We start from the raw sequence: 25,789 nt of genomic DNA on the forward strand, positions 1-25,789 counted from the left end.
TCCCGCCATAATGCCGCTTTTGTCTGCTGATCTTGTGACTCTGCTGATTAACGTTTGGTGTCCGGAGAACAAACACGGCGTTATCTGAGCAGTGAGAAAAGCAACAGGGTGGCTGTGGCCTTTTGCTTACAGGCATGGCCTCGCCTCTGTCCTTAAAGGCATGGCTTCTCCCTCTCCATAAAGACACGACCTCGCCTCTGTCCTTTAAGGCACGGCCTCGCCTCTGTCCTTAAAGGCATGGCTTCTCCCTCTCCTTAAAGGCACGGCCTCGCTTCTGTCCTTCAAGGCATGGCCTTGCCCTCCTCTTTCTATAGTTAAAGGCGTAGCCCTGGTCACTGACATGCTCTTGTCTTTTAAAGGCATTGGCTTTTTTTTGTTTAAATATCCTGCCTGTCATTCTGTCTTGCTTTTAGGGTCTTTAAAAGTAGCTTCTTTTTAGCACTACCATCACAATTTTAGTGCTTTGCATTTCTGGGCATTCTAGACGACCACTCAGAAAACAGTGTAGTTCTGCAGTGCATCCAACTGCGTGGTGTGAATCAGAGGAGCAGAAATTTGCCAAAATGTCATTATTGCCTGCACCGGTACTGATGTCATCAGTGCTCCATTGTGTGAATAATGAGGTATGTCAGAGCACGGAACAGAAAGAGCTAACTGTGTCAGCAGAAAAACCTGCTGTTTCCAAGCACCAGAGGGCAGTGGTACCACGACAGCACTTATCACGATCTTGCCTTTCAAGCTGTTCTTGTTAGAGCATAGTACAAGTGACCCCGTGAGTAACAAGAACTGTGTTAGACAAACGTGTGCAAACTCATATTCACACTGCAGATGAGAAATATGCAGAGAAAATGAGAGGCCCAAAGGCCTTTATCTATTGATAGATCTGCTGCAGAAAGTGAATCATTGGAACTATTCCTGAAGAGGAGTAACCACAACAGAGTCTTTCAACGCATTGTGAGCCGCTGAAAACAAGAGAGCTAATGCTTTAGTGTGTGTTTATTTACATCACAGCGCTAAACATCACAATGTGCTTTGCAGATGTCCTTGTCTAGATGACACACATAGGCATTGCCTCTGGTCTTTGGATAGCTCATTGGCAGACATTTTGAAAGGCCGTTCAGGTAAAGTGTCTTGCCCATAGGTACAGCAGTGTGCCTGAGAGGTGAACCGTGGCTCTTCAGCACAGCTCCTTCGACGCAGTATCTTACTGCCGTCAGTGTGAGACTATGCTAAGATGGCACAGGCAGGGCAGGAGGTGCTGACTGAGGCCTGCACTGATCCTGGAGCCCCGCCCCGTCTGGGAAGCTCCGAATGGCATCACGCGCCCCGCCGGTCAGCGGGGGCGCCGATCTCGGCCTGGGGAAGGAGGGGGTCAGGTAAAAGTCCCCGGAGCTGGGCGACTCGTCCCGGCGGCGGAGCGTGGGCCCGAGCTGCCGGGCCCTCTGGGTGCTCCTGGGCAGCTCCAGCTGCAGCGGGGAGCCGGTGTTCCCTGTGATGATCTGCACCAGCTTGGTGGCGTGATTCTGGTCGGTCCGGATGCTCATTATAGATATGGGTCGCCCTTCGTTGCAGGCCCCCCCGTCACGGATCACCATGATCTCTGTCAGTCTCCTGAAATGGAGAGAGGGAGTGCAGACTGTGAGGGAGGGTTTAGAATTACAGCCACATGCTCTGTAAGTGACTGGCATGTGTTGTGTCATATCTGAACATTCAAACCGTGTTTGTGTGTCTGCTGGAACACAATGGAACTTTTTGTGGTCTTTCTCTTAAAGCTGGGCCACATTTTTAAACGTTCACCAAATATTTCAGTGCAGTTTGTCATAGTACACATTTATACACCAATTAGATCCCCTCCTGCTTGATGCATGGAGGTCCAGTAAGAGGAGTTCATTGAGAAATGAAGCAACAAAATATTACTGTTCTCAGTCAACTTACAGTTTCCGAACTTTCAGATTCAGAGTTTCTAAATTCACTTTCCTTGGAGCAAGCTTGAAGGAAGGGCACACTTTTATATAGTACTGCAAATTAGAAAGTGGGTGTGTCTCAGCAAAGCATCTAGAGATTACTTTTCATGTCCATTCAGGCCTCACTCTGTCAGCTATGATTGACATTAAAGTTAGCAAAAGGCATCTTTTCATTGTCTTAATATAAACACACTTGTAGTGGACACCTGTGATGTATGAATGGGTAAGGAGCCGGAGAGTGAATGAACAGCGTTGCAATAGCAGACACTTGTGAATGCATGAATAAACACGCTCAAAACAGGCTCCTGTGAATGCATGAATGAAGCACGTACTCAGAGCGGGCTCCTATGAAGGCATGAACGCAGAACGCGCTCAGAGCGGGCAGTGTGCGGCGGACTCACCGGCTCGACATCCTCTGGGCCTGGCGGCGTCGGAGGAAGCAGCAGAAGGCACACGTGACGAGGCACAGGGCGGCCACGACCACCACGATGGTGATGAAGATCTCCGACTTCAAGAAGGTGAAGACGGAGCCGTAGAACCCGTGAGAGTCGGTGTCACTCTCGGACTCCTCCTCCATGGTCCTGGACCCTCAACCACTACGAGGAGAATGAGTTTGCAAGCCTCATAAAACAACACGCTGATCACTGAAATATTACACTAAATGGACATGAGGACCAATGTGATGGCTACAGGCCTAGGTTATATCTGTAAATCAACCATCCATCATCTTTTTTACTCATTGATATGATATTACAGTATCTTGACCTGTAGCTATGATTATCCTCTGATAATGTCAGGGAGCAGATGTTATGTTATTTAATGGTGACACAAATAATTATACAAACACAACGTTCTTATGTGTAAATCACCTTCATGTAATATACCTCAGGTTAATGTTGAGATTAACAGCCGTTAGAATAGTACATTACTTTAAAATACACATTGAAATGATGCTTTGGGGATGGCCAAAAACAAGACAATGTGACTATTTACTAATGTGTTACTATTTACCATTTACTATTTACTCAGCTTTTATCCGTTTCAGCTTTTCTTCGGTTTGCCCGCTGCATGACCGCCGTCGGTGGTCCAGGAACCGACCATTTTCCTTAATCTGCGTGTGTAAATGTTTCCCTGGGTCCTAGGCAAATAGACTCACACAAATAAAATCACACATTATATATCATATTATAAATATAATGGAAAGCCGCCTTGTTTGTACCGTTTCTGTAACACAAATAATTAACTGTTTAAAGGTTAACTAGTCCTAAGTCGCCACAACATGTTTTATGTGCGGGAGTTGGATTTGTTTCGAATACACGCATTATTTGTTCGCTAGTTATTGCATTTTCTTTTCTATAGAAGGGAACTGCGACACCTGGCGGCCAAACATTTGCGATCATATCAAAGCAGGTTCCCATCACTTTCCATAAGTTAAAAGTGCGATAAAAAAAAAAAAAATTAGTGACTGACCACACTATATTTGCCTGTGCAGTAGTGAGGTCCTGCATGATTGTGCTGCATTTCCAATTCGTTAGACAAGCGTCCCTCGTCGTTGCTTTAAAAAGAGCGCATCGTGCAGCAGTATAATAGATGATTCCGCGTTTGTGACCACTACGCGCTCTGCCCCGCGTGCGGCGTGTCCCCTGCAGTCTGACGGACGGCTAACTCCTGAACTCAAGTCTACAATTACTGATTTATTTCTTGCTCGGTATGTGTCCAACTGATGAACAAGGTGTAAACTGAAATATAAAATAAAACTGCTCAATAAGAAATTGGAACTGTACACATCCTGTCCCCGTACTGTCGCTATACTTACTGTATGCACTTTTGTAAGTCGCTTTGGATAAAAGCGTCTGCTAAATAAATAAATGTAAAATGTAAGAAATCAAACTGTAGTGTACACTTGCAGCAAGACAACTCAGCCAAGATAGGTCAGTCATGACACCTTCATACAGATAAAGGGGAGAGCTGCAAACTTAAATGAACCTTTTTTATAGTATCTGATAAACATCTACATTTAACGTTATACATATTAAACTTTCCTTATATCCGTGTATCCGTGTATTTAAACATTACCCTAATATATTCTGTAAGAACAACAAACAGTTTTATCCTATTAAATTGTTAGCTAAAATCGCAAAAAATAACTCTGTAAGTTAAGTTTACTCATTATAAATTAATATTACCGTAACGAATGTAAAGCAAGCATGGGGACAATCGCAGTTACTGAGGTTATTTTAAAATAAAATACATCAATGAGGAAGTCAATGTCGTACATAATGTTAAAATAACGAGTAAACTTACGGACAATGTCTATGTTGGCTGGATACGAAACGCAATATATGGAAGTTGACCTTAAGGTAAAACACTAAAGTTTGTATTCAATTCTTTGAAAACGGCGGTTACTACAGAAACGCTAAAGTATGCAACATTCGATTAGCCAACGTAACATTCTTTCACGTCATTTATACAGAAAGAGAACGCAGAACTATGGTTTCCACGTTTCCTTTGTCTCCTTGCATCATTGTTCCAACAGTTCACAAAATTTTGCGTGGGCAAGTGTTGTTACAACGAAAAACAAACTCATAATCTTAATTTAGTAAATCTCTCCTTAAAATGAATCATCCACATAGCCCCACAGCAAGCTTGTCACATTGAGCCATCGGTTGTTGTAATGTATAATATATCCACTAAAAATTATGCAACTCAAACTCATAGTCACATGCAATGGAATACTAAATCCACAAGGCGGCGATGTGCAATTGAGTTCAAGTCAGCATGAACCCCCGAGGTTTTGCCCAGCTCTGACGTCTCTCAAGTTTTAGAAATAACAAATTGTCAGTTGTTCATTTAATACTTAAGAGTTATTACGGGAGGGGTGGGAAACAGCATTTATGGTGCTTATTTTCCGATTTAGCCAAGTATGCACTTAGAATGCTTATAACGATTTTAAAATCATTACGATGGTAAAAATCGTTATTACTTTAAAGTATTACCTGGAGTTGAACCCACTTTCTTTTGCTTGTGAAGCGCCCCCGCGATGGGCAATTGACTTTTTGAAGTTGACCGCGCACCCTTGCGCGATCCACTTGCTGTCGTGGGCCGAGCCGAAACGGAGCTTCCCGAACGTGACGTCAAACAGCTCCCTGGTCCCGTGCGCTGGCTGCGAAGAGGCAACAAGACGGAAGCGCAATGGCGACACTAGATCGCAAAGTACCCAGTCCGAATGCGTTCCTGTACAAACCCTGGTCTGCTTACAGCGACGCGGCTAAATTACACAGCTCTGACAGTAAGGACACGGCGCGACATTTGTTGTGCTTTGTTTTGAGTTTTCACTTACCGATGGAGTTGTTAAACTGAGAATGAAGGGCTAGCGCTGGCTAACGAGCTAGCTGGCTGGCTAGTTAGCTCGCCAGTGTCCTCACGGCACATTTTTGTGCTGAAATTGATTACTTGTTTGCTTAATGACATGCTCACTGTGCGCATCAGCAGAGATCCAACAGCTAGCTAGTTTGCTAATTGAGTTAATAAGGTACACTGTCACCGTAACCGAGAAAGTGTCACGGTGATGTCACTGTAAGCTAGCTAGCGAGGTTGCTACTGTGAATAATTGTCCTGCTGCTGTCAGTGGGCAAGCTAACTATGCTAGCTAGTTAAACTGCCTGTCAGGCTGGCAAGACAAAAGTTTGTTTCGGCTACCTAGTTTGTCAGCCTGTTCTTAGGTAACTAGTTGGTGCATTTGTCTTACATTATGAGGGCCACGTTGAAATATCTAGTTAGGTGGTGCTGTGGTTAGATAGCTAATATCTAGCTAACTAGTGATGTCATGCCTCTGCATTCGTTTGGTGTTTTGGACTTGGGGGGGAAAACACACCTGTCGTGTCTCTGCACTGTCCCGCAGCTGCTCACGTGGAGGATGCCGGGAAGGAGCTGGCGACCTGCAGGGAGGCGAGGAAGCTCAACAGAGAGGGTAGGTGCCGCGCGGACAGGTGGACCGCGCCGATCGTCACACCTGCGCGGGGGACCTCCGCCTCCTGTCACAGCTGCGCGATGGCAGCCGGCCAGGAAAGCTAAACATAGTGATCTGCGGCTGAGACAGATCCCCGCTTCGGGTTGACAAAAAAAAATATGCCGAGCAAGTCGGGCTGGGTTGCGGGGTCGTCCTAGCCCGGTTAAACCCTGAAAAGTGGAGCGACGGTGACTTTCTGTGCCTGACAGCAGGTATAGAAGGAGACAGTATATAACCGCTGGCTGAATATTTTGTGTAATTTGACTGTGTTGTCACGTCAGACTCACCCTGCTGGTGTGCAATCAAAGTCACACACCAAATTTTGTCACAAGTTTTGCCTTGTAAGGGCCAGTGAATTGGTCAGTTCTGGCTCTCTTCAATCCAGTGTTAATGCTTTCTCTGGGGATGATGATAAAGCATCTATTGACTTTGTTTTCACACTCTGGTTAGATCTCTTTTGTTCACCGTTACACTCCCACTTTGAGAGTGTGAGGAGCAGTGAGTACCTGAGAACTGGCAATCCTGTTTAACAGCGAGAACTCGTACCGGTGCCCTTTAAGTGACTTTGTGGCAACGTAAAACGTGATGTCACTAGAAGTGTCCCTATTTTTTTGAATTGCCAACTGCACATTAAGCTTGTTCCGCGAAGACAAGTTCTGCATTCGCACAGGAGCACTGAATGGTGATGAATGAAATCCGCTGCTATTGCCCCACACAGCCCATGGGTATTTTTCACACTACAAATCCCACAGTGCACTGCAGTGTGGTGCATGTCCATTGGAGGAATAGACGCTTCTCCACTGTTATCGCATAAGCAAATCAGAGGTGCCAGACTGATTGCAGGGGGCCTGAGAGCAGTCTGGTGAAGGGAACTAACTGAGCCATTCACCAGTATCTGAGCTTGTGATTGTTGGCAGACGACGCGGCCTGTTTCAAACCCAGACTGTAGGGGTCGGGCTGCCCTCAAGCAACTCGAGAGTCCAGCAGTCTCTATTAACGCTGTCTGACACAGGTGCTTTATACTATCAGTTAATCGTGGGCACAGCTAGTTAGAGATTAGTAATGATGAATGCAACGATAAACACATCTTAATTCCTACACAACTACTGATTTAAATTTGTGTTATGGTGTAATGGGCAGCAGTGTGACATAGTGGTAAGGAGCAGGGCTCGTAACCAAAAGGTTTCTGGTTCGACTCCCCACAGGGGCACTGCTATTGTACCTTTGAGCAAGGTACTTAATTCACAGTTGCCTCAGTAAATATCCAGCTGTATATCTGTATAAAAATTATAACCTACATGTACATACGTCACTCTCGATGAAGGTGTCTATGAGGGTGGTAGATGTAAATAATGTAACGTAATGGTAAGGAGCAGTATCTTACCCAGAGGTTGCCGGTTCACTTCCCAGGTGGGCTACTTCTGTAGTACCCCTGGGCAAGCTATTTAACCCAGACTGCCTCAGTAAATATGCAGCTTTATAAACGGATAGCATGCAGATCTAAGTAATGTAAGTTACTCTGGATAACTGTGTCTTTTAAGTTAAAAGAAGAGTTTTTTTTAGTTAATGGGGAATGTGGTGTCTGTTATCCCTCACTGGCAGTTAGTGTCGTGCTCACGGCACGAGGAGGAGCTGTCCGATTGGCTGCTGTGCTTTGCTGCACTCGCTCTGCGGGCGTGTTTCATCTAATCAGTGTCACCCGTGTGAGGTGACATCACAGGACATAAAAACAGGGTCCCTGGCTGTGTGACACTCAGCGCAGCTATTCGCTGAACGCTGCAAAGACAGGAAGCCCTCATTAGTCACCGGCTGTAATGAGTCATTTTCATATTTGTAAGGGATCGTTCGCTTAATGAAAGGGGTGACTCCAGGGTGAGTGAGTGAGACATGAAAGGGTTTTTGCTGTTCTTTTTTTGGCAGCTGTTGCTTGTGATTGATTTAATGTTCCGTATCACGCACTGGCACTAACACCCATTGCAGATCTGTTGACACTATGAGCTGAGATGTGGATAGGAGCATTAGCTAAGCAGATGGGCTTCAGCATGGCGGTAATGGGCAACAAAGGGATGTTGTGTCCCATTATTGTGTGTAATTAGCATTGTCAGTCAGAGTCACTGCAGGCTAATCAAGGACTAATAATTAATATTACATTACATTACAGACATTTAACAGATGCTTTTATCCACAGTGACTTACATAGGTTATAGTTTTACATGTTATCCATTCATACAGTTGGATATTTACTGAGACAATTCTGGGTTAAATACCTTGCCCAAGGGCACAGCAGCAGTGCCCAAGTGGGGAATCAACCAAGCAACCTTGTGGTTACAAGCCCTGCTCCTTACCACCATGCTACACGGCCGCCCCAGTGGCGCCCAGTGCTAATAGCTAACCTTTTAGATATTTGGCTGTTTGGGGTCTGTGTTGTAAGAAGTGGGCGCTGTGTGTGCCAGCTGAATGGCTTCCTTGCCTTTCTTTCTTTTTCAGTGGCAGCGAATGTGTTGTACGATGCCGTTTTGGGAAAGGTGATTCATAAAGTAAGGCCGACTGTGGATGGTGCCGTTTTCTTTTTAACATCGGCGGAAACGGCCCATTCTTACAGCCGTGACCACGTTTACAACAGAAAGATCCAAATGTCAGAAAAGCTCAGCGTTTTTTTTTTTGAGCACGGTTTATAAAAATAACACTCCATCCTCGCTGGTGTGTGAAGTGAATGAATTTATGATTGTTTTGGTTGTTAAATGTTGGCAGGGCTGTCCGTTTGGCTTGTAGGCCCAGCAGTGAATTACACACACCGAGATTCTTTTCTTTGGCAGGTACACAGGAAATGACATCCAGACCTTTAGAGGCTCTGTGCTCCTTTCTTTTAGCACATCTTGTGGAGATTTTGCATTTCCAGTTAAGTGTAAACGGAGTGAAGTGATTAGCAGTGACATGTTGCGCGTTGGCGAAAATGATCTCGTTGCGCTTAATTTGACTGGTGTGTGTGTGTTACTGCTAGAACTGTGAGTCTGACAGGATGGTCGCATGCAGTGAATAACAGCGTGAATGATGTTCACAGCTTTGAGAGCCGAATCAGAAACGCAGACACACCAGCCCTCGGATTACAGTGTGTTCTGCGGCTGTGTTGTGTTCTCGTCTTGACTGCGTATATTGGAACCTTGTGTGGAATTTTCTCAGCCTCTCAATCCTGGCCAGTTCCTTTATGACACATTTACTAATATTTGTTATTGCTGGACTCCATATCGTGAATGTTTTTTTTTTCCTATTGTGATACAGTTATTAATACTTACAAGCATATTATGAAGTGTTTAATATATCTGCGTGGGTGTGTATGTTGAACTTTCTGGGGGATACTTATTACGGTATAATATCTGTGAATGTTTTAAGGATTTTGTGACACATTTCATTGCTTTGCTTGTTTCCTGAAAGTGTGCTTGGGACGCTGAGTCAGAGAGAGATGCTCTTTATAAAATCTATGAACGTTGATATTCTCATGTTAATTGCTGTTATGTGACTGGAGTGAGTGTCGGTAGAATACTGAAGCACAACATGCAGTCAGCACAATAAAGTAACAGAGCTGCTCTGCTCTCCTTCAGATATGCACTTGTACGGCCAGTATCCTGCGTATGATGAGTTCTGCCTTGTTGTGTGCAATATCTGCAATCAAGCTGTCAAACCTCAGGGACTCCTGACCCATTATGGTGAGTTCTTTTCTTTCTGGGTTTCTCTCCTCTCTGTCTGTCTTGGGCTTTTGTGCCGTCTGCTAAGCTCCCTCTAAGTTCCATAAGTCCGTTTCTGCCCTCACGTTGTCGAGCGGAAATCTCCGTCATCCTAAAGCGCAGTGAGACAGAGGCCAGGAGAGAATGCAGAGTGCATAGCCTCGCCGGTGATGAAGGGTCTCTCACATTAATGCTGTCAGCTCAGAGGAGGAGTGAGGGATGATGGGTAATCGGTTGCTCTCAGTGGTTTTCATTGTGGAACTGCGGAGTTTACCGTCTGTGGCTGAATGAGTCTTGAGTGCAGGGCGCATTGGCTCAGCCAATGGGAGATGCGGCAGGACTCTGATGGCATTCCCATTGAGGCAGGGAAGGAGATAGCTGATGTAAATTGCAGTCGTCAGTAAGGCTATTTATGTTAATCTGGGAATCCTGCCTCGGATGCCATACAGATTAGTAAATCATGTTAAAGATGTGGGAATATGTGCCTCTGATCTGGCAGTGGTCTTACAGTGATGTACAGTAAGGATAGCATGATCTGGTCAGACCAAGGAAAGAAGTCAGTCACCCTCTCTCAGTTATAGAAATTATTATGACTCTATGCTTATGTCTGACCCTTTGTGTTTCTTGTAAATCCCCTTGTTTCTATCGGTGTATTGCAAGATAAGAGTATTTATTATGAATGTTATGTAATGTATATATATTTTGTGTGTGTGCGTGCGTGCGTGTGTGTGCGCGCGTGCGTGTGTTTTAGAGAGGAGACACGGCTCCCCCTGTAACTCCCGGACTCCCCCGGTTCCGATGAGGCCCAAAGTGTCCCACAGCCCCCCCCTGTCCCGGCCTTTCCGAGTGCCCAGAGACAATCAGCACACCCCCTTCGGCAGGGCGCCGCATGCTGTGTACCCCCCCAAAGGGGCCCGCAGCAAGCCGTGGTGGGTACACGCTGTCTCTCTCGCCCTCCTTCTCACTGCGCTGGAGCAGGCTGTGCTGTGTGACATGTTTGAAGAGGAGAATCTTATCAACTGTCCTTCCCTCAACCCTCCCCGTCTTTCTCCTTCTCTCTGTGTCTCTTCGTCTTCTCCTTTGTCTCCTCTTCCCTCTCTGTCTCTCTCCTTCCTTCTCTACCTCTCTCTCTCCTTCTATCTCTGTTTCTTTCCCTCTTTTGCTCTCTCTCCTTTTCTGTCTCTCTCCTTCCCTCCCCATCTCTTCCTCTTTTGGTCTCTGTCTCTTTCCTTCCTTTTCTACCTCTCTCTACCTTCCTTCTTTCACTCTCTCTGTTTCTTTCCCTCTTTCGCTCTCTCTCTCTCTTTCCTTCTCTGCCTGCCCCCAGTGTCTCGGTCCCTGTGGTGAGCCTGGAGAAGATGCCAAGTTTGAGCAGGACAGAGGGGTCCCACGTCAGGATCAGCGGCCCCTCCTCTTCCTCCCCCGCCGGCCTGGCCAGGCCTTCCCATAAGCCTCAGGAGTGGGCCCTGAACGGCAAGGGACACGCCGTCCCCCCCTCCCCCCTCGACCGCCGCCCCAGTGCCTCTCCCTCCCCCTCCCCATCCCCTGCCTCACTGGACAGGCGACACACCTCCTCCCCATCCCCCTCCTCCTCATTGGACAGGCAACCCACGGCCCCGCCCTCTCCACTGGACAGAAAGCACCAAAACGGCACTAAGGGCAGTAAGCAGCATAAGAGGCTGTCAGGTGAGTGTGAGCCACGCCTCTTCCTGAGTGACAGTGGGATTGGGGGTGGGGCAAATGATGACATCATTGCAATTTCTGCCCAGCTGTAGCTGTTGTGTTTCTGACTACCTTCCCAGTTGTTAGAATAAAAATAAAAAAGAGTCTCGTATTCTCCTTTCATACAGGAGAGTGAATTTTAAATGATGCTGGGAAGGGAATGCATTGAAGTATAAAAGCTGACTGTCGAAACGTTGTTGAAACCTTATTGAAACCTTGTTGAAACCTTGCTGAAACCTTGTCGAAACCTTGTTGAAACCTTATTGAAACCTTGTTGAAACCTTGCTGAAACCTTGTTGAAACCTTGTTGAAACCTTGCTGAAACCTTGTTGCGTGGTTGTGGTCTCCCTCTCCAAATTAGTGTAACGCATTCCCTGCCTTTACAGCGGTGTGTCTCAGACTTTGATGCTGGCTTATATACCAGCCAGGCACACTTAATCAAGCTTTTTTGAGCTTTTTATCTGAATGCTGACCTGGATCTTAGTCAGGATTTCAGACAGGGTTAATGGATAAATACCAGAGACTTAAGCTGACTGAATGAGATGTCATTTTCTGCTTCGTTTGGTTTCTGTCGCTTAAAGGAAGAGTGTTTGATCCTAATAAGCACTGTGGGGTCGTGGACCCAGAGAGCAAGAAGCCCTGCACACGATCGCTGACCTGCAAGGTAGGCAATATCCTGGAATCTGATTGGTTGACGGACTCTGCTTTGTTCAGTGCCTTTCATTGGCTGCTGAATCACACGTGTTGTGAATAGATTGTTCTGTAGATCAACAGTACCTGCTTATGTGATGTCATGTAAAATGTAGATGAGCTTCAGAATATGAAAAGAAAAGTAAGTCCCCCGATTAAAAAAAGAGATTAGATTGTTTCTGTTTGTGTCTGTGTTCAATTTGAATGGATACACTTATGTTCTGCTGTGCTGGAAGTCACTCTGAATAAGAGCGTTTGCTAAATGAATGTTTGTGTGTGTGTGTGTGTGTGTGTGTGTGTGTGTGTGGGTGTGTTCTGCAGACCCACTCTTTGACTCATCGGCGCGCGGTGCCGGGGAGGGGGAAGCATTTCGACTCCCTGCTGGCTGAGCACAAGGGGCGGGCCAAGGAGAAGGCGGGGAGACACCTCAGGGAGCAGCAGGGAGGCCACGCCCACCCCAGCCGCCCTGCCCTGTCACATGACCTGACCAACAGTGCGGCCACGGAGAGCCTCGACAACAGGACCGCCTCTGCCCTGAAAAGCAGGCTGGCCAGTGCAAACATACCCAGGTAGGACTGGACCATCACTGAATCAGTGCGGCCATCATACTACCACAGTTTTTGTCTGCAGTAAAATGGTTGCAGAAAGAAGACCGTCTGTGATTTGCTAATGTATGTCCACTCCACAGGGAGAGCTGAAAACTGTCAAAGACACACGGAGATCTGATGATTAGAGATCAAAACACAGATGAATACCTGTCGAAATCCAGTGCTGAACCAAAGCCTCTGTCCTCTGTGTGTGTGTGTGTGTGTGTGTGTGTGTGTGTGTGTGTGTATGTGTATGTGTGTGTGTGTGTGTGTGTGTGTGTGTGTGTATGTGCGTGCAGGACTCCCGGTGGTTGGGGCAGCGTGTCTCTGAGCTCCGGCGGGCCTCCCCCTGACCCTGCGGCGCCCTGTCCCGCAGCGGAGGGGGGTGAGCGGCTGTCCAGTGAGGAGGGCGAGGCGGAGGTCCTGGAGGATTCGGACTGGCCCTACACCCCCCACCACCCGCGGCCGCTGGGAGTACGTCCCGCCCTCACACCCACACACTATGCCCTGCACCAGGGAGTGACGCTCTCTAACGCACGTCTCACTCTCTCCCTCCGTCCCGCTTTCTTTCTCGTGCTTTTTCTCTCCGTTTTCTCCCTCTGTCCTACTCTTCCTCTGTCTCTATCCCTGTCTTTCCACACTGTTTCTCTCTCCCTCTCATTTTCTGCCTCTATTTCTCTCCCACTCTGTCTCTCCCCCTCTCTTTATCTCTCTATATTGCTCTCCCACTGCTTCCCTCCCCCTCTCTTTGTCTGTCTCTGTCCCCTCTCTTTCCCACTCTTGTCTCTCCCTCTCCCTCTCTTTCTCTGTCTCTCTCTTTCTCTCTCCCTCCCCCTCTCTTTCTCTGTCTCTCTCCTTCTCTCTCCCTCCCCCTCTCCCTCTCTTTCTCTCTCTTTCTCTGTCTCTCTCCTTCTCTCTCCCTCTCCCTCTCCCTCTCTTTCTCTCTCTTTCTCTGTCTCTCTCCTTCTCTCTCCCTCCCCCTCTCCCTCTCCCTCTCTTTCCCTCTCTTTCTCTGTCTCTCTCCTTCTCTCTTCCTCCCCCTCTCCCTCCCCCTCTCTTTCTCTGTCTCTCTCCTTCTCTCTCCCTCTCTTTCCCTCTCTTTCTCTGTCTCTCTCCCTCCCCCTCTCCCCCCGTCTCTGCCCCTCTCTCTCCTGGCAGTGCTGCTCCTTTGGCAGTCGGCTGATGGGGAGGGGTTACTACGTGTTTGACCGGCGGTGGGACCGGCTGCGGCAAGCGCTGCACTGCATGGTGGAGAAGCACGTGAACGCTCAGATGTGGAGGTAAGCACGACCGCAGGTACGACAGCACGACCGCAGGAAGGAGGAGAGTCTGACCGCAGGAGCGAGATCATGGCTGCAGGAACGAGAGTATGACCACGTGCATGAGAGTATGACCACGAGCGTGAGAGTATGACCACAAAAATGAGAGTATGACTGTAGGAATGAGAGCTTGACCATGGGAATAACAGAATGACCACAGCAGTGAGGTTATAACCGCGGGAATGAGAGTTTGACTGCAGCAATGAGGTTATGACTACGGGAATGAGAGTTTGACTGCAGGAACGAGGGTGGTCCTTTCAGTTTATGGCCAGTAGTAAATGTGGAAGAAGCCTTTGCTCTGAATGGCACAGATGTGGACGTGTCGTTTCCTGTGTGTTGCAGGAAGATCCCCCTGGCTGCCGAGTGCCCCACCCCTCCCCCAGGGACTTACTCTGGCCTGCACCCCCTCCACCCCCCCAGCTCAGCGTCCCTGCCCCCTTCCCCCATCACCCCTCCTCTCCTGCCCTCCCCCGCCCTGCTCACCCCCTCCGACAGCGTCTCCATGGTGACCTACTCTGCAGCCTTTCCGCATGGTGGGGGAGGAGGGGGCGTGTTCAGCATCGTGGACTCCGCCTCCCTCCTGCCCCCTGTCCCTGCCCTGGTCCCCGTGTCGTCGCCGGGGAAACACCCCAGAACTAAATCTGGCAAGCCCCCGAAGGCATGCGATCCGGCCTCCCGGGGGCTGGGCGGGGCCGTGGGCGGGGCAGTGGGTGGGGCTGTAGGGGGAAAGAAGAGGAAGTCGCCGCTCTCCTGCGTCTCCTCCTATGTGGGGTCCCACAAAGTGAACTGCCACAGTGCCATGCCCGCCCCCGGCTCGAACCCGCCCGGTCCCACCTTCAGCAGCAACGGTACCTCCCCGCTCTGTGCCAAAACCGAACCCTCTGGGCGAGGCATACCCCAGCCCCTCCCCGGAGACCACGCGCTCTTCGCCCACAGCCCCCTCCCCTTCGTCCGGGAGGACGGGAGGAAGCGCAAGAGCTCCGCCCCTAACGGCACACCCAGCAAGCTGGCCAGAGCGAGCGGGCTCAACAGCGTCTACAGGAAGAGCGGCGGCACCGAGTCCCCCCACCCTGCCCTCCCCCGACAGGTAACCACCTCACCCCACACCATCAACCATCAGCCAACCGACCGATCAGCCCAGTCTGACTCAGTGCATCTGTCTTAACTACATTACATCAGATTACATTATATTACGTTCACTTAGCACATGCTCTTATGCAGATCGATTTCCAGCAAAGAAGAACAGAAGTGTATCCATTCAAGTTGAGTGAGCAACAGTGTCAGACCAGGCTAATAACACTCCCAGAGCAGTGAGTGTGAGCATAACACCATTCAAGCCCTACTTGTGCAAACTGACTAGAGCTAGTGTTTCTCAATCCTACTCCTGGAGCCCCCCTGTCCTGCGTATCTTCTACCTAGCCTTGCTCCAAACACACCTGATTGAAATTAGTGTGATTAACATGCTCTCATCAGGTGTGCTCAGCTAGTCAAACGTGCCACTGATGAGTTCAGTCAGGTAGGTAGAGCAGGGGAAGATGGAAACGTGCGGAGCAGGGGGGCCCCAGGAGCAGGATTGAGAGTCAGTGGACTAGACAAAGGAAGCCAGTATACTACCATAGTCACTACCATCAGTTACAGATCACAGAAGGACCACTAAGGAGTGGTCACACAGCTGGTCGCAGAGTGTATTTGAGACTCCAATGTGTGTGTGTGTGTGTGTGTGTGTGAGTGTGTGTGAGTGTGTGTGTGAGAGTGAGAGTGTGTGTGTGAGTGTGTGTGTGTGTGTATGTGCGTGCAGGACTCCCGGTGAGAGTGTGTGTGAGTGTGTGTGTGAGAGTGAGAGTGTGTGTGTGAGTGTGTGTGTGTGTGTGTATGTGCGTGCAGGACTCCCGGAGAGTGTGTGTGTGAGTGTGTGTGTTAGTGTGTGTGTGTGTGTGTATGTGCGTGCAGGAGAGTGAGAGTTTGAGTGTGTGAGTTAGAGTGTGTGTGAGAGTGTGTGTGAGAGTGTGTGTGTGTGAGAGTGTGTGTGAGAGTGAGAGTGTGTGTGAGTGTGTGTGTGTGAGAGTGAGCGAGCGAGCACAGCTTGGATGGAAGCGCTAAAGGAGAAAGCAGTGTTGTTGATGTAGGTGTAAGGATTGATGTGCATGTATATGTGTGTGTCACTCTGTTTAAAAGTAGGCATGCCTGTACAGAGCGCCCTGTCTTTCTCTAATCCAGTCAAAGGTGCACCACTGAGGGTGTTGGTGCGACGGTGACCCCAGATGCAGATACGTCGTCTCGCGGTGACGCTGCTTTCGATGTGGCCGCGCTCTGCGACCGTGTGCTTTGAGCGTCCTCTCGCACGTGCGCTGCGGCTTTTCGGAGTTCCTCCCCGGAGTCTGTGATAGTGACGTCAGCCCTGCAGGGTCCCCGGTCTGAGGCCTGGTTTCTTGGGCATGGCAGGCTGGGTGATCTTATGTTTCCGCTGTCGCTGTTCTTGCTACAGCCTGTGTCTCCATGGGAAAACCTCCTGCACGCAGCATCTGGGGAGAAACGGGCCCCCTGGACTTTAGAAGACTGAACAAACTGCTGGAAAATCTCATTGACAAAGGAAACGGCCTCTCTTTTTTCCTGTTATTTACGTCAGCATTTGATGTGCATGCATTTCATTCATGTTTTTTTTTCTGACGTTCACTGATGATCTGACCCTGTCTTTGTTTTCTATGGAAGTATATACTGGAGCTCACATCTCGTTTCCTGAGAGGAACCAGGGCAATTACTGTGTTTCTGTGGGGGGTTTGAAGGTGGACCTGCACACACACACACACACACTCATACGCAACCCCCCTCCCCTCAGGCCTGATGATCGGACGCAGCAACGCCCCCCCACAGATCAGTGTTAAAAGTGCACTTACTCTAAGGTCTCCTCTTACCTGGACTGGAATGACCCTCAGAGCACAACCAGGAACTTTGAACCAAGGGAATCTACTTATCTGGTGCCGCAAGCTGGGATTTTAATTTAAAGAGAAGTTGTCAGGTTTTTCAAGGATGTCTCCTTTGAATAACGCCAGACATATAAAGTCAAGACTTGCACCCCAAATGTACAATTTTATAGCGTCAGTTTTGTATAATTATTTAATACCTTTCTAACTGACCAGAATAGTGCTACAGATGTTATATCAGAATTATATTTGTATTTCCTTTTTTAAAAGTTGAAAATATTATTGTGTTCCTATTGCTGATAAAAAAAAGTGTACAAATTTTTATAATTTTTATATTTATTGTTATTTTCTCAGAATTGAAAGCATTTATGGATTTTTAATCCTCCCCGGTCACATGAAAATGATGAAATTATCATCCTGCGATGTCGAGCTCCGTGAGGGAGGCGGCATTGTTTTGCCCATTGCTTTTTATTTTTGTATTGTGTTCTAATTGTCTGAAATTCTGAAATGGTTTTCCAGGCAGTGAGCCCACTGTACCCCCTCTGTCCTCCTCTCCCCTCCTCTGCCTGTGGGCCCCTCCTGGATGCCTCTCACTGCCCCAGCAGCCGGCGAGGGGAGAACGAGGCCGCGTAGTGTGGGCGGAGCTAGCGTGCTGTGAGTGACCGGCTGACGTGAGAGCCAATCGCTGTGGTCCGTCACGGAGACAGAAGTGTTTTGATTGGTTCGTACGAGTCAGGGGTTGACAGCAGTTCAGCTCACTGTTCCTGTGAGGCAGTTACAGTTCATTTAGCAGATGCTTTTATCCAAAGTCACTTACAGTACATTGGAGGTGTACATTTCGTTATTACGTGTGTTATGAACCCATAACCTTGGCGTCACTAATGCGCTGATGCTCTACCAGTTGAGCCATAGGCTTGCAGATGCTTGTCCTGTGTATGATTTCCCTGTCTCCATGCAAAAGCTAAAATGTTTCAGCAGTGCCGTTGCAATGCACAGAAGGCACACAGGGCTGTTCTTTAAGATAACGAACAGGAAACATTTCCCTCAATTATAGTTCCTTCAGTACCTAAACACATAGCTAATATGTAGGTAACCCATCAGAGATGCACTTTTTTTTCTACATCAGGAACTTAGTTTTATATATTAGCATTAATATATGTATGAATTTTTTTCTTTTTTTCCCCAGTCGTTTCAATGTAATGAGCCCTCAAACAGATCTGTCCCTTTATCATGTTAACAGAGATCACCTGACAGTGGACAAATGTGCACAAGAAAAAAAAAAAAACTAAAAAAATGCCTTCCTGGTACTGAGCACCAGCTCCTGTCAGACAGACATCAGCCACTGATGTGCAAATAAAAAAAACGTCCTGTTCAAACCGCGATCTGTTTGATCAGGGGAATTCAGGGATTTTTCTAGTGAGTTGTTGAGCAGCAGGTGGCCTCCAGACTGCCGTGGCTTTCACCGTGTGCTTGTGTCCCTGCTGTGCGATCACCCAGAGTTCATTGCTGTCGCATAGCTTGTCCAGTCCTGACCTTTTCCCTGCCTGGGTACTAGCTCCAACCTGAAAGAATGGATTATCCACTGTGATGCTGAGGAAGGGACCATGTCACTGTACCGGTAGACGCTTGTCATGTGACCACAGGTGGCCTGTTTTTCCCTGTGTCCTCTCCTGCAGCCGGTGACAGGGGTACATTTATGTCATGGGTAGTGTTTCGCTTTATGTGTTGCTGTCACCAAGAAACCACTGATGTCCTGAAAACTATTCAGGTGAATGTCACTTGATTGCATGTTTGGCAGATTTTTTGAATCTGTTTGACTTCTTGAGTAAACTCCCCGGGTTTGTTTCTCATCTGCACTCATGGTCTGAACAGTTCTCTTGTTAGTCTCTGGGCTGGTTGGAGGATGAGCAAGTCTTAAAAGGACATAGGGTCTCCTGCTCAAACTATAGCATGACAGACCCGTGCAACCAGAGTCATGTGACTACTTTAGAGGCATGCCATACTTTTGTGTCCACTGTACATCTGGCCAAATTTCAAAAGGTGTTCAGTTACAGTTACCTTGCTGATCCCAAAGTAGGGAAGTGGGACTTATAAAAAAATTATAATTTTGAAATTGACTGTCACCCTGTTAACCCATGTTAACCCATTTGTAACCAGGAGAAAAAAAGTCATTCAAGGTTGATTTTTGGATTGTGGCCGCAACCCAGCTAATTGTACCCGCCATATTGATCTTTCCTATTTTAAATTTCACAGCCTTTGAGATCTTTTTCTGCTTTCAGTAATTTAAAGCATGAGCAAATCCCATTGGTTTTTCAGGACATGAATGCTATACTGTAGTCATTTTCCCTCTCCATCGATGTGGGGTGTACAGTGGGTACACTACAGAAACACCCAATCTGGGCTGTGACCCAAAACCATTCACTTATGCAGCCTTGCTGCCAACTGATCCTGGATCAGTAAGGGAGGGAGCACCACGGCACTTAGGGCTGATCTGAGATCAGCAGGGACCAGAGAGGAGGAGGAGAATGTTGGATGGTAATTATCAGGGATTATTGGTTAGGAGGCAATCAGGGATTAGAGGAAGTGGAAGCAGGAAGAGGAGGCAGTCGGACAGACGTTGCCGTGGATCACCATCTTCTGCTGGCAACCTTCTCTGAAAGATAAGGGGGCTCTTCTTGTTTTGTGTTCGACTTTGTAAATAAAATAATTTATATGTTTGTAAAAAAAATCCAAGTCCAGTCTCATTACTCAAAGAGCACAGTGGTTGAATTAGTTATTTACATTAGACATACACTGCTAACAGTGTCCATTTGTTGTCCATTCCTACAGCTAGATATTTACTTCCAAAATTCAGGTTCCTTGTATTGCATGATAGGTCATTGTCTGAACTGGGATTAAAACCAATGTAAGAAATGCTACTTGTGAGATACCTAAATTCAGACAGGTTCCGATCAAGTGTGGTTTATTGAAGAGAGTAAATGACGAGCACAATGTGCAAGTACACTGTGTACCACAAGGTGGAGCTAATACCAAGAAATGCTACAGAGTGAATGTCTTAAAATGATTCAGAAGATCCTCCATCTACACTTCAAGAACCAAGAGGCTGATAAACCTCATCGCTCTGCTAACACTACAACAGTGGTTATTGTTAACGCATGGACCAAATGGTTGACTGTAGACGTGTAAATGACCTTCCTCAAAACAATAGGCTCCACTGTCTGTAAACCCGTTTAACAAGAACTCTTACAGAGATTTAGCAAATCGTATGGCCTATACTTCTAACACCATGAACCCTTGTCATATAATTGAACCGTACAGACTTAAGTAAGATCCTGCCCTCACATTTTATTGTCCAATTAAACACAAGTTGTTCTGCAAATATGAGGATACAGTAGGGTTGTGTTCACAGGGAATTGGCTTCGACATAGTTCTTTCCACTACGGTACGTCATACACCATTTTGTATAGGGTCAGGCATCATCCGTTAAATTTATCGCCCGAGAAACAAGAAAGTACAGAGCGACAAAGTGAGCGAGGTAGTGTATTAAAGGGAAATCAACATGAATCTAGAAAGTCACTTACTTAAACATCACTTATGGTTTAGTGCTCTGGTGATGGAATCATGCTGGTGTTTACCTAATGCTGTTAACACGCACCCCTTTTGGGGGACAGACCACTTTATATACTGTGCAATATATGCATCGACATTTGTGCAGTATCATATTAAAAATATTGATTGAAAGTTATTGATATGAGAAAATAGATTCTATACATTCTAATATGTTATTTAAATGTAAATAAAATAAATGACCATCTGAAATGACAAAAATTATGATTCTACCACACTGCTGCTCCTTCTTTACAATAGGCAAATATTTGCAATACGGCTTTGCGCTAGTGCTAGAGATTGCAGTATCATAGCAACCGATGTAAACAGCCCCAGGCCTGGTAAAAATGGCGACGCCACGGGAGAAAGAAGCTGCCGCCTATCTCGAAAAACATAAAATTCCTGAGCTTATGGATAATTTAACAAGTTTGCTCTTTTTCCATAGACCAGGTAAGCCGTTTCTTTCGATTCTTTTCTAACAGTTTTTATTATAGCCCATAGGAAAAACTCTCATTAGGTACATCTTTTTGCATTTCAGAAGTACGGTGCACGCTTTTTAACTAACCATAATGTCACACTTAGTTAGCCCTTGAAGCATCCTCGATCTGTTATTGCCTTAATATTTTTAATAAGAACGTGTGCCAAATGTCGTACGATATTACAGTATCCTCGGTCCGTGACCGTGTAATGCGTTCTTCTCAAAATGTTATAGTCTTTCTAGAGTAGCTGGATCGTTTCTATGCCTGTTGCTTTTGCATGTGTATGGGTATTCGTTAACATGTCCATATGTTAGATCATGCTAAACAGCTACTGTTTTAACTACAGAAGTTAGAGTCTACGTTGCATACATGATCCGTCCACTGCTACCTTGCAGAAAATCCACGTGAGTTTCTGATCACGCAGCTTGAGATGCTGAGAACGTCCAAACTGCAACAAGTGGACTGTCCCTGTCTTTTCAACGAATCCAATTTAGACGCCGTTTTCGGGATACTGGATCCAGTTAATCAAGGATACATCAGTCTGGGTCAGTACAAGGAGGGTAAGTGTTAGAATCCATAAAGCTGGCTAGCGAGATGGATAAAGATGGATATTAGCTCACCTCGATCGACGCGAGCACTTACGTGTCCCCTCCGCAGCACTTATCACTTTGGGAATCAAGGATTTCGATGAGTGTCCCGAAGGTGCAGAGTCTAACCGAATATCTAAGGACACGTTTAAGAAGCATGCGTGAGTAGCCCTACTGAATTATATAGTTTACAAACTATGCATTGACATAATCTGTACCGTATAGAATGAGCATCTTTTAGAGGGCAGAAAAGAAAATAAAGAACAGCTGCATTGTTGTCCTTGTGTAATCCAAATACTGCTGCTGAATTGCAGTTTGATATGGAATTGTCTCAAAATAGACCTCTTCAGTTTGTCTCGGATACGAGATGCTCGTGATTAATATAATGACAGGAACAGAGACATAAAGGATAATTTGTCAAAATTGATAAAAACGTGGCACAACCTGTCTGATCACAATGGAGAAGTTGTTTTGTTTAAAGCTCGAACATGTAGTTTCTTTCCGCTATCATGAAGACAAATACTGTCTTTTTTACAGGAAGGACGGGCTGCTGAAGAGCTCGGCGACATTTTAAATGTACTTAATTGCATTTTTTTTGTACGTTTGTGTAAATCAGTTGTGTCGTGTGCGAAATTGTATTTCTTTTGAAAGAATAAATATGTGAGATTCTCCCTGTAATTTTTTTGTCATTTTACGTAACACTAATTGTCATTTGGACACCACCAACCACACATGGACAAGCATCAGTGTCAAACACAGTGCTGATATCACAAATGTGTGCCTATATTTACATGTAAGTGCAACACAATATGTACATCTTTAGACATTTCCCCCAATCATTAGTGAATCAATCGTTAAAATTACATAAATATCGATCTGAATTTACAGAAATTACGGTTGTACTCAGGAGTCGAATTATAGCCTACAGCGACGTTTACGGTGTCCCCCTATTTCTTGTTTCCCCACCAAAGCCTCGCTGTAACGATGACAACCCAATTCAACACGTGTGCGCGCTGAAACACAGAAGCAGAACTGCAATGTGTCGTTCAGCTTTGGGACGACGAAGGTGCAAAAAACGCTCCTGTCCTTGCTCTGAGTAGCGCCTCACCTGGTGTGGCGACAAAAATAATTGACCTATTTACTCAGATGTGGGACTACTACAGAGGAACATTGTCAATATGAAAATTGCTAAATGTTGTAGTGATCAGTGCTCACAGAAAACCCTTGTCACCTTGCAGAAAACCCTTGCGAGTTTCTGATCACTTCTTGACATGCTATTCGTCTAAACTGCAACAAGTGGGCTGCCCTTTTCTTTGCAACGAACCCGCTTTAGTCACTATGTTGGAGACACTGAATCCATGCAAAATCTTCACTGTTGCTTAGTACAGGGAGGGCAAGGTGTTAGCCATAAGGTTGCTAGCTAGTCAGATAACTGAGGCCCTGTTTATACTTGGTTTTAAAATGCGTCTTGGGCGATCGGATCACAAGTGGAGAGCCGACACACATCGCCGTTTACACCTGTGTCTCCAACGGGTCCAGCTAACCACTTGTGTTCAGATATCGTTACTATCACCAAAACAACCACCACGTCCTGCATTGATGACGTATTTCCCTGTTACGTCCTCATCGGGAACGCATCAGGACGCATTAGCTTTTACACTACAAAGGATATGTGGTCAAATGCGTTCCAGACCACCTTGGCAAGTGGTATGAGTGATCGGATCACAATGTGTCTTGGTGGTCGTTTACACTCGTATTTAGCGCTGTCCACTTGTGATCCGATCGTCCAAGGCGCATTTTAAACCCAACTGTAAACGGGGCCTTAGTTAATCGGCTAACTTTGCTAATATCCATCTTTAATAACATATGATCACTATCATCTATGAACACTCATGTACGTGTCCTCTCTGCCGTTCTGACTGCTTTGGGAATCAGCCATTTCCATGTGTTCTGAAGGTGAGTCTAACCGAATATCTCAGGAAACCGTTAAGAAGCAGGTGTGAGCACTGAACCTATGTACTGCACAAACTATGCACGGAAATAGTCTTTACAGCATACAAAACAGCATTTTGTAGAACGTAGAAAAGAAAATAAAGAATCCTATCGCTTTTTCAGTGCTTGTTCAAGTAATGTTGCTGAACTGCCGTTCAGAATAGACTTCTTAAATTTATCTATAATACGACATACAGAGGTTAATTTGGGAAAAAAAAAACAAATGTCAATGCGTCAGTATATACACAGGGCACAATTTTACGAACTCCTTTGGTTTAAAACATTTACATGTAACAAATTAGCAGACACTCTTAATCCAGAGAGATGCACACAATTTAAACTAAGACGGTTAGGCTAAGAACAGCGACAATACAAAGTCACGTGTCACCTTGTGATGACAGGAATCATTACATAATGTCATATTCGGGTAAGTGCCATAGTATATGAACGAGGATGTTTGAGGATATAGCATGAATGTTTAGAGTTCAGTGATAGCTGAACCAAGATGCAGTTTGAACAGAGAGGCTTTCAGTCTGTGTCAGAAGACAGTGAGTGATTTGGCAGCTCTGGCTTTTGCTGAGGGTGATAAAAAACGGCCGAGACACTTCATTGCCTACTCTCGATACTGTGTTTTCCGTAAAGGACAGTGTTATTCAGAATCACACAAACATGCTTTGCATTCTTGGATGCAGGCACCACTGTGTTCTCAAGGGTATCGGAGAGATTGGTGAGAGGGGCGGATGAGGCTGGGAGTAGTTCTGTTTGGCAAGATTTTGTCTGAGGTGAGGTATACATGCATAGGGCAAGTTCTACACGCTATTTGGTCTAAAAATCTGCAGAACAGATTCTCTTACATTTACATTCATATTACATTCATATTACATTCATATACATGTACTCTTCATAGTTTATTTGTATTGGGAAAAAAGTATACAGTACCAAAGTATTAAGAAAGTGAGCACTCACTGTTTCACTCACAGCTTCAACACTGCACTCACTGCTTCAACATTAATGTGATATTTGTGAAATTAAAAAAAAAAAAAAACAAAACAAAAAAAAATATTTTTAATTGATAAATGGGGAGCACCTAATCTTGTCAATATAAACATGTTTTTTAAACACTGAGATTACGGCAAACATTACGGCAATGCTTACTGTTGTCACTGGAATAACATCCTCAAACATTAGGCATTTTTCTGCCATTTCATTTAAGCTAATTTTCATGAAAAAAAACCTAATTTTAAAAATGCTCTTGCCATGTCAGAGTCTACGGATTTACAAAAAGTATTGGTGCACAAGAACGGCTTCTAAATTAGGCGAAAGTTGCTCATGACCTGTCCCTCAAAAGTGGCACTATCATTACCATACACGTTGTTGGGGGCTCGGAGGAGTGCAGCACCTTTGCGTGGGAGTGGTCGCACTTTTTTTGGGGGGGGGGGGGGGGGGGGGGTCCCGAGCGAACCGGTGGGGAGGGGCGTTCAAAACTACCGCCAGTTTGCCACGGCGTAAAACACGTCTATGGAGTTCTCCTGATACAAGTCTAATTTCGTGGTATTTAGCTCGGTAACAGTCCTTGATTTAATCCTCCTAAGGTAAGACCAATTCGAATTTCAAACCTTGCCAATTTAGAAGTTAAATGAGGACCAGGAATCAAGTTAAAAACAAGTATATGTATTGTGTTTGTCCACGAAAGCGATTGTGTTCCTGCAGAAAATGGCGTCATCACGCTTACTGTTGTACACGGTGAAGAAACGCATGGATTTCTGAAACCCAGACTGATTTGTAATGTTGTAGTCATGGGGTTTTAGTGCATGTGTAGGTATTGCCAGACATACCGATTGGCATTTTTCTTATTTTACGACACCTTTGTGCAAAAATTATTACTCTGGCAAGACGCGCAAAGCCAGAAGGGACATGCCAGTCCTGTGCGCAAGGCAGCCTCGCGGGCCAAACAAAACTACAAAGCACAACATTTTACTGTCCGATTATCGGCTGGAAAGCCTGGTTGGAAAGACAAACATACAGGTAGATCGATGGAATAATTGAGTTTAATTAACCCGTTTACGCGTCGTCGACGTAACGTGCATTTAACGTGTATGTCCGTACTTTGGACGAGACTGCGTTTGCAGCCGCTCCCCGCCGACGCAGGGACAGGGGAGTTTTTGTTATGGTTCGAAAGTTGGGTACTTGG

General features: G+C 46.1%; 2 protein-coding genes across 2 annotated transcripts; both read left to right on the top strand.

Moving 5' to 3' along the window:
* Nucleotides 1–5,141: 5,141 nt before the first annotated feature.
* On the top strand, nt 5,142–17,169 carry LOC118771683 (ataxin-7-like protein 1). Its single transcript, XM_036519691.1, has 11 exons — nt 5,142–5,253; nt 5,866–5,934; nt 9,573–9,677; nt 10,447–10,624; nt 11,023–11,381; nt 11,999–12,081; nt 12,429–12,676; nt 12,994–13,168; nt 13,853–13,974; nt 14,356–15,100; nt 16,231–17,169. Exons 1-11 carry the CDS (start codon nt 5,157–5,159, stop codon nt 16,246–16,248), a joined length of 2,199 nt encoding a protein of 732 aa, XP_036375584.1. The 5' UTR covers nt 5,142–5,156; the 3' UTR covers nt 16,249–17,169.
* Nucleotides 17,170–20,887: 3,718 nt separating this feature from the next.
* On the top strand, nt 20,888–22,180 carry si:dkey-42p14.3 (EF-hand calcium-binding domain-containing protein 10). The gene is made up of 4 exons (XM_036519801.1): nt 20,888–20,990; nt 21,415–21,579; nt 21,677–21,767; nt 22,144–22,180. Exons 1-4 carry the CDS (start codon nt 20,888–20,890, stop codon nt 22,178–22,180), a joined length of 396 nt encoding a protein of 131 aa, XP_036375694.1.
* Nucleotides 22,181–25,789: the final 3,609 nt, after the last annotated feature.

This window comes from Megalops cyprinoides, chromosome 25, assembly GCF_013368585.1.
Source record: "Megalops cyprinoides isolate fMegCyp1 chromosome 25, fMegCyp1.pri, whole genome shotgun sequence".
Lineage (NCBI taxonomy): Eukaryota > Metazoa > Chordata > Actinopteri > Elopiformes > Megalopidae > Megalops > Megalops cyprinoides.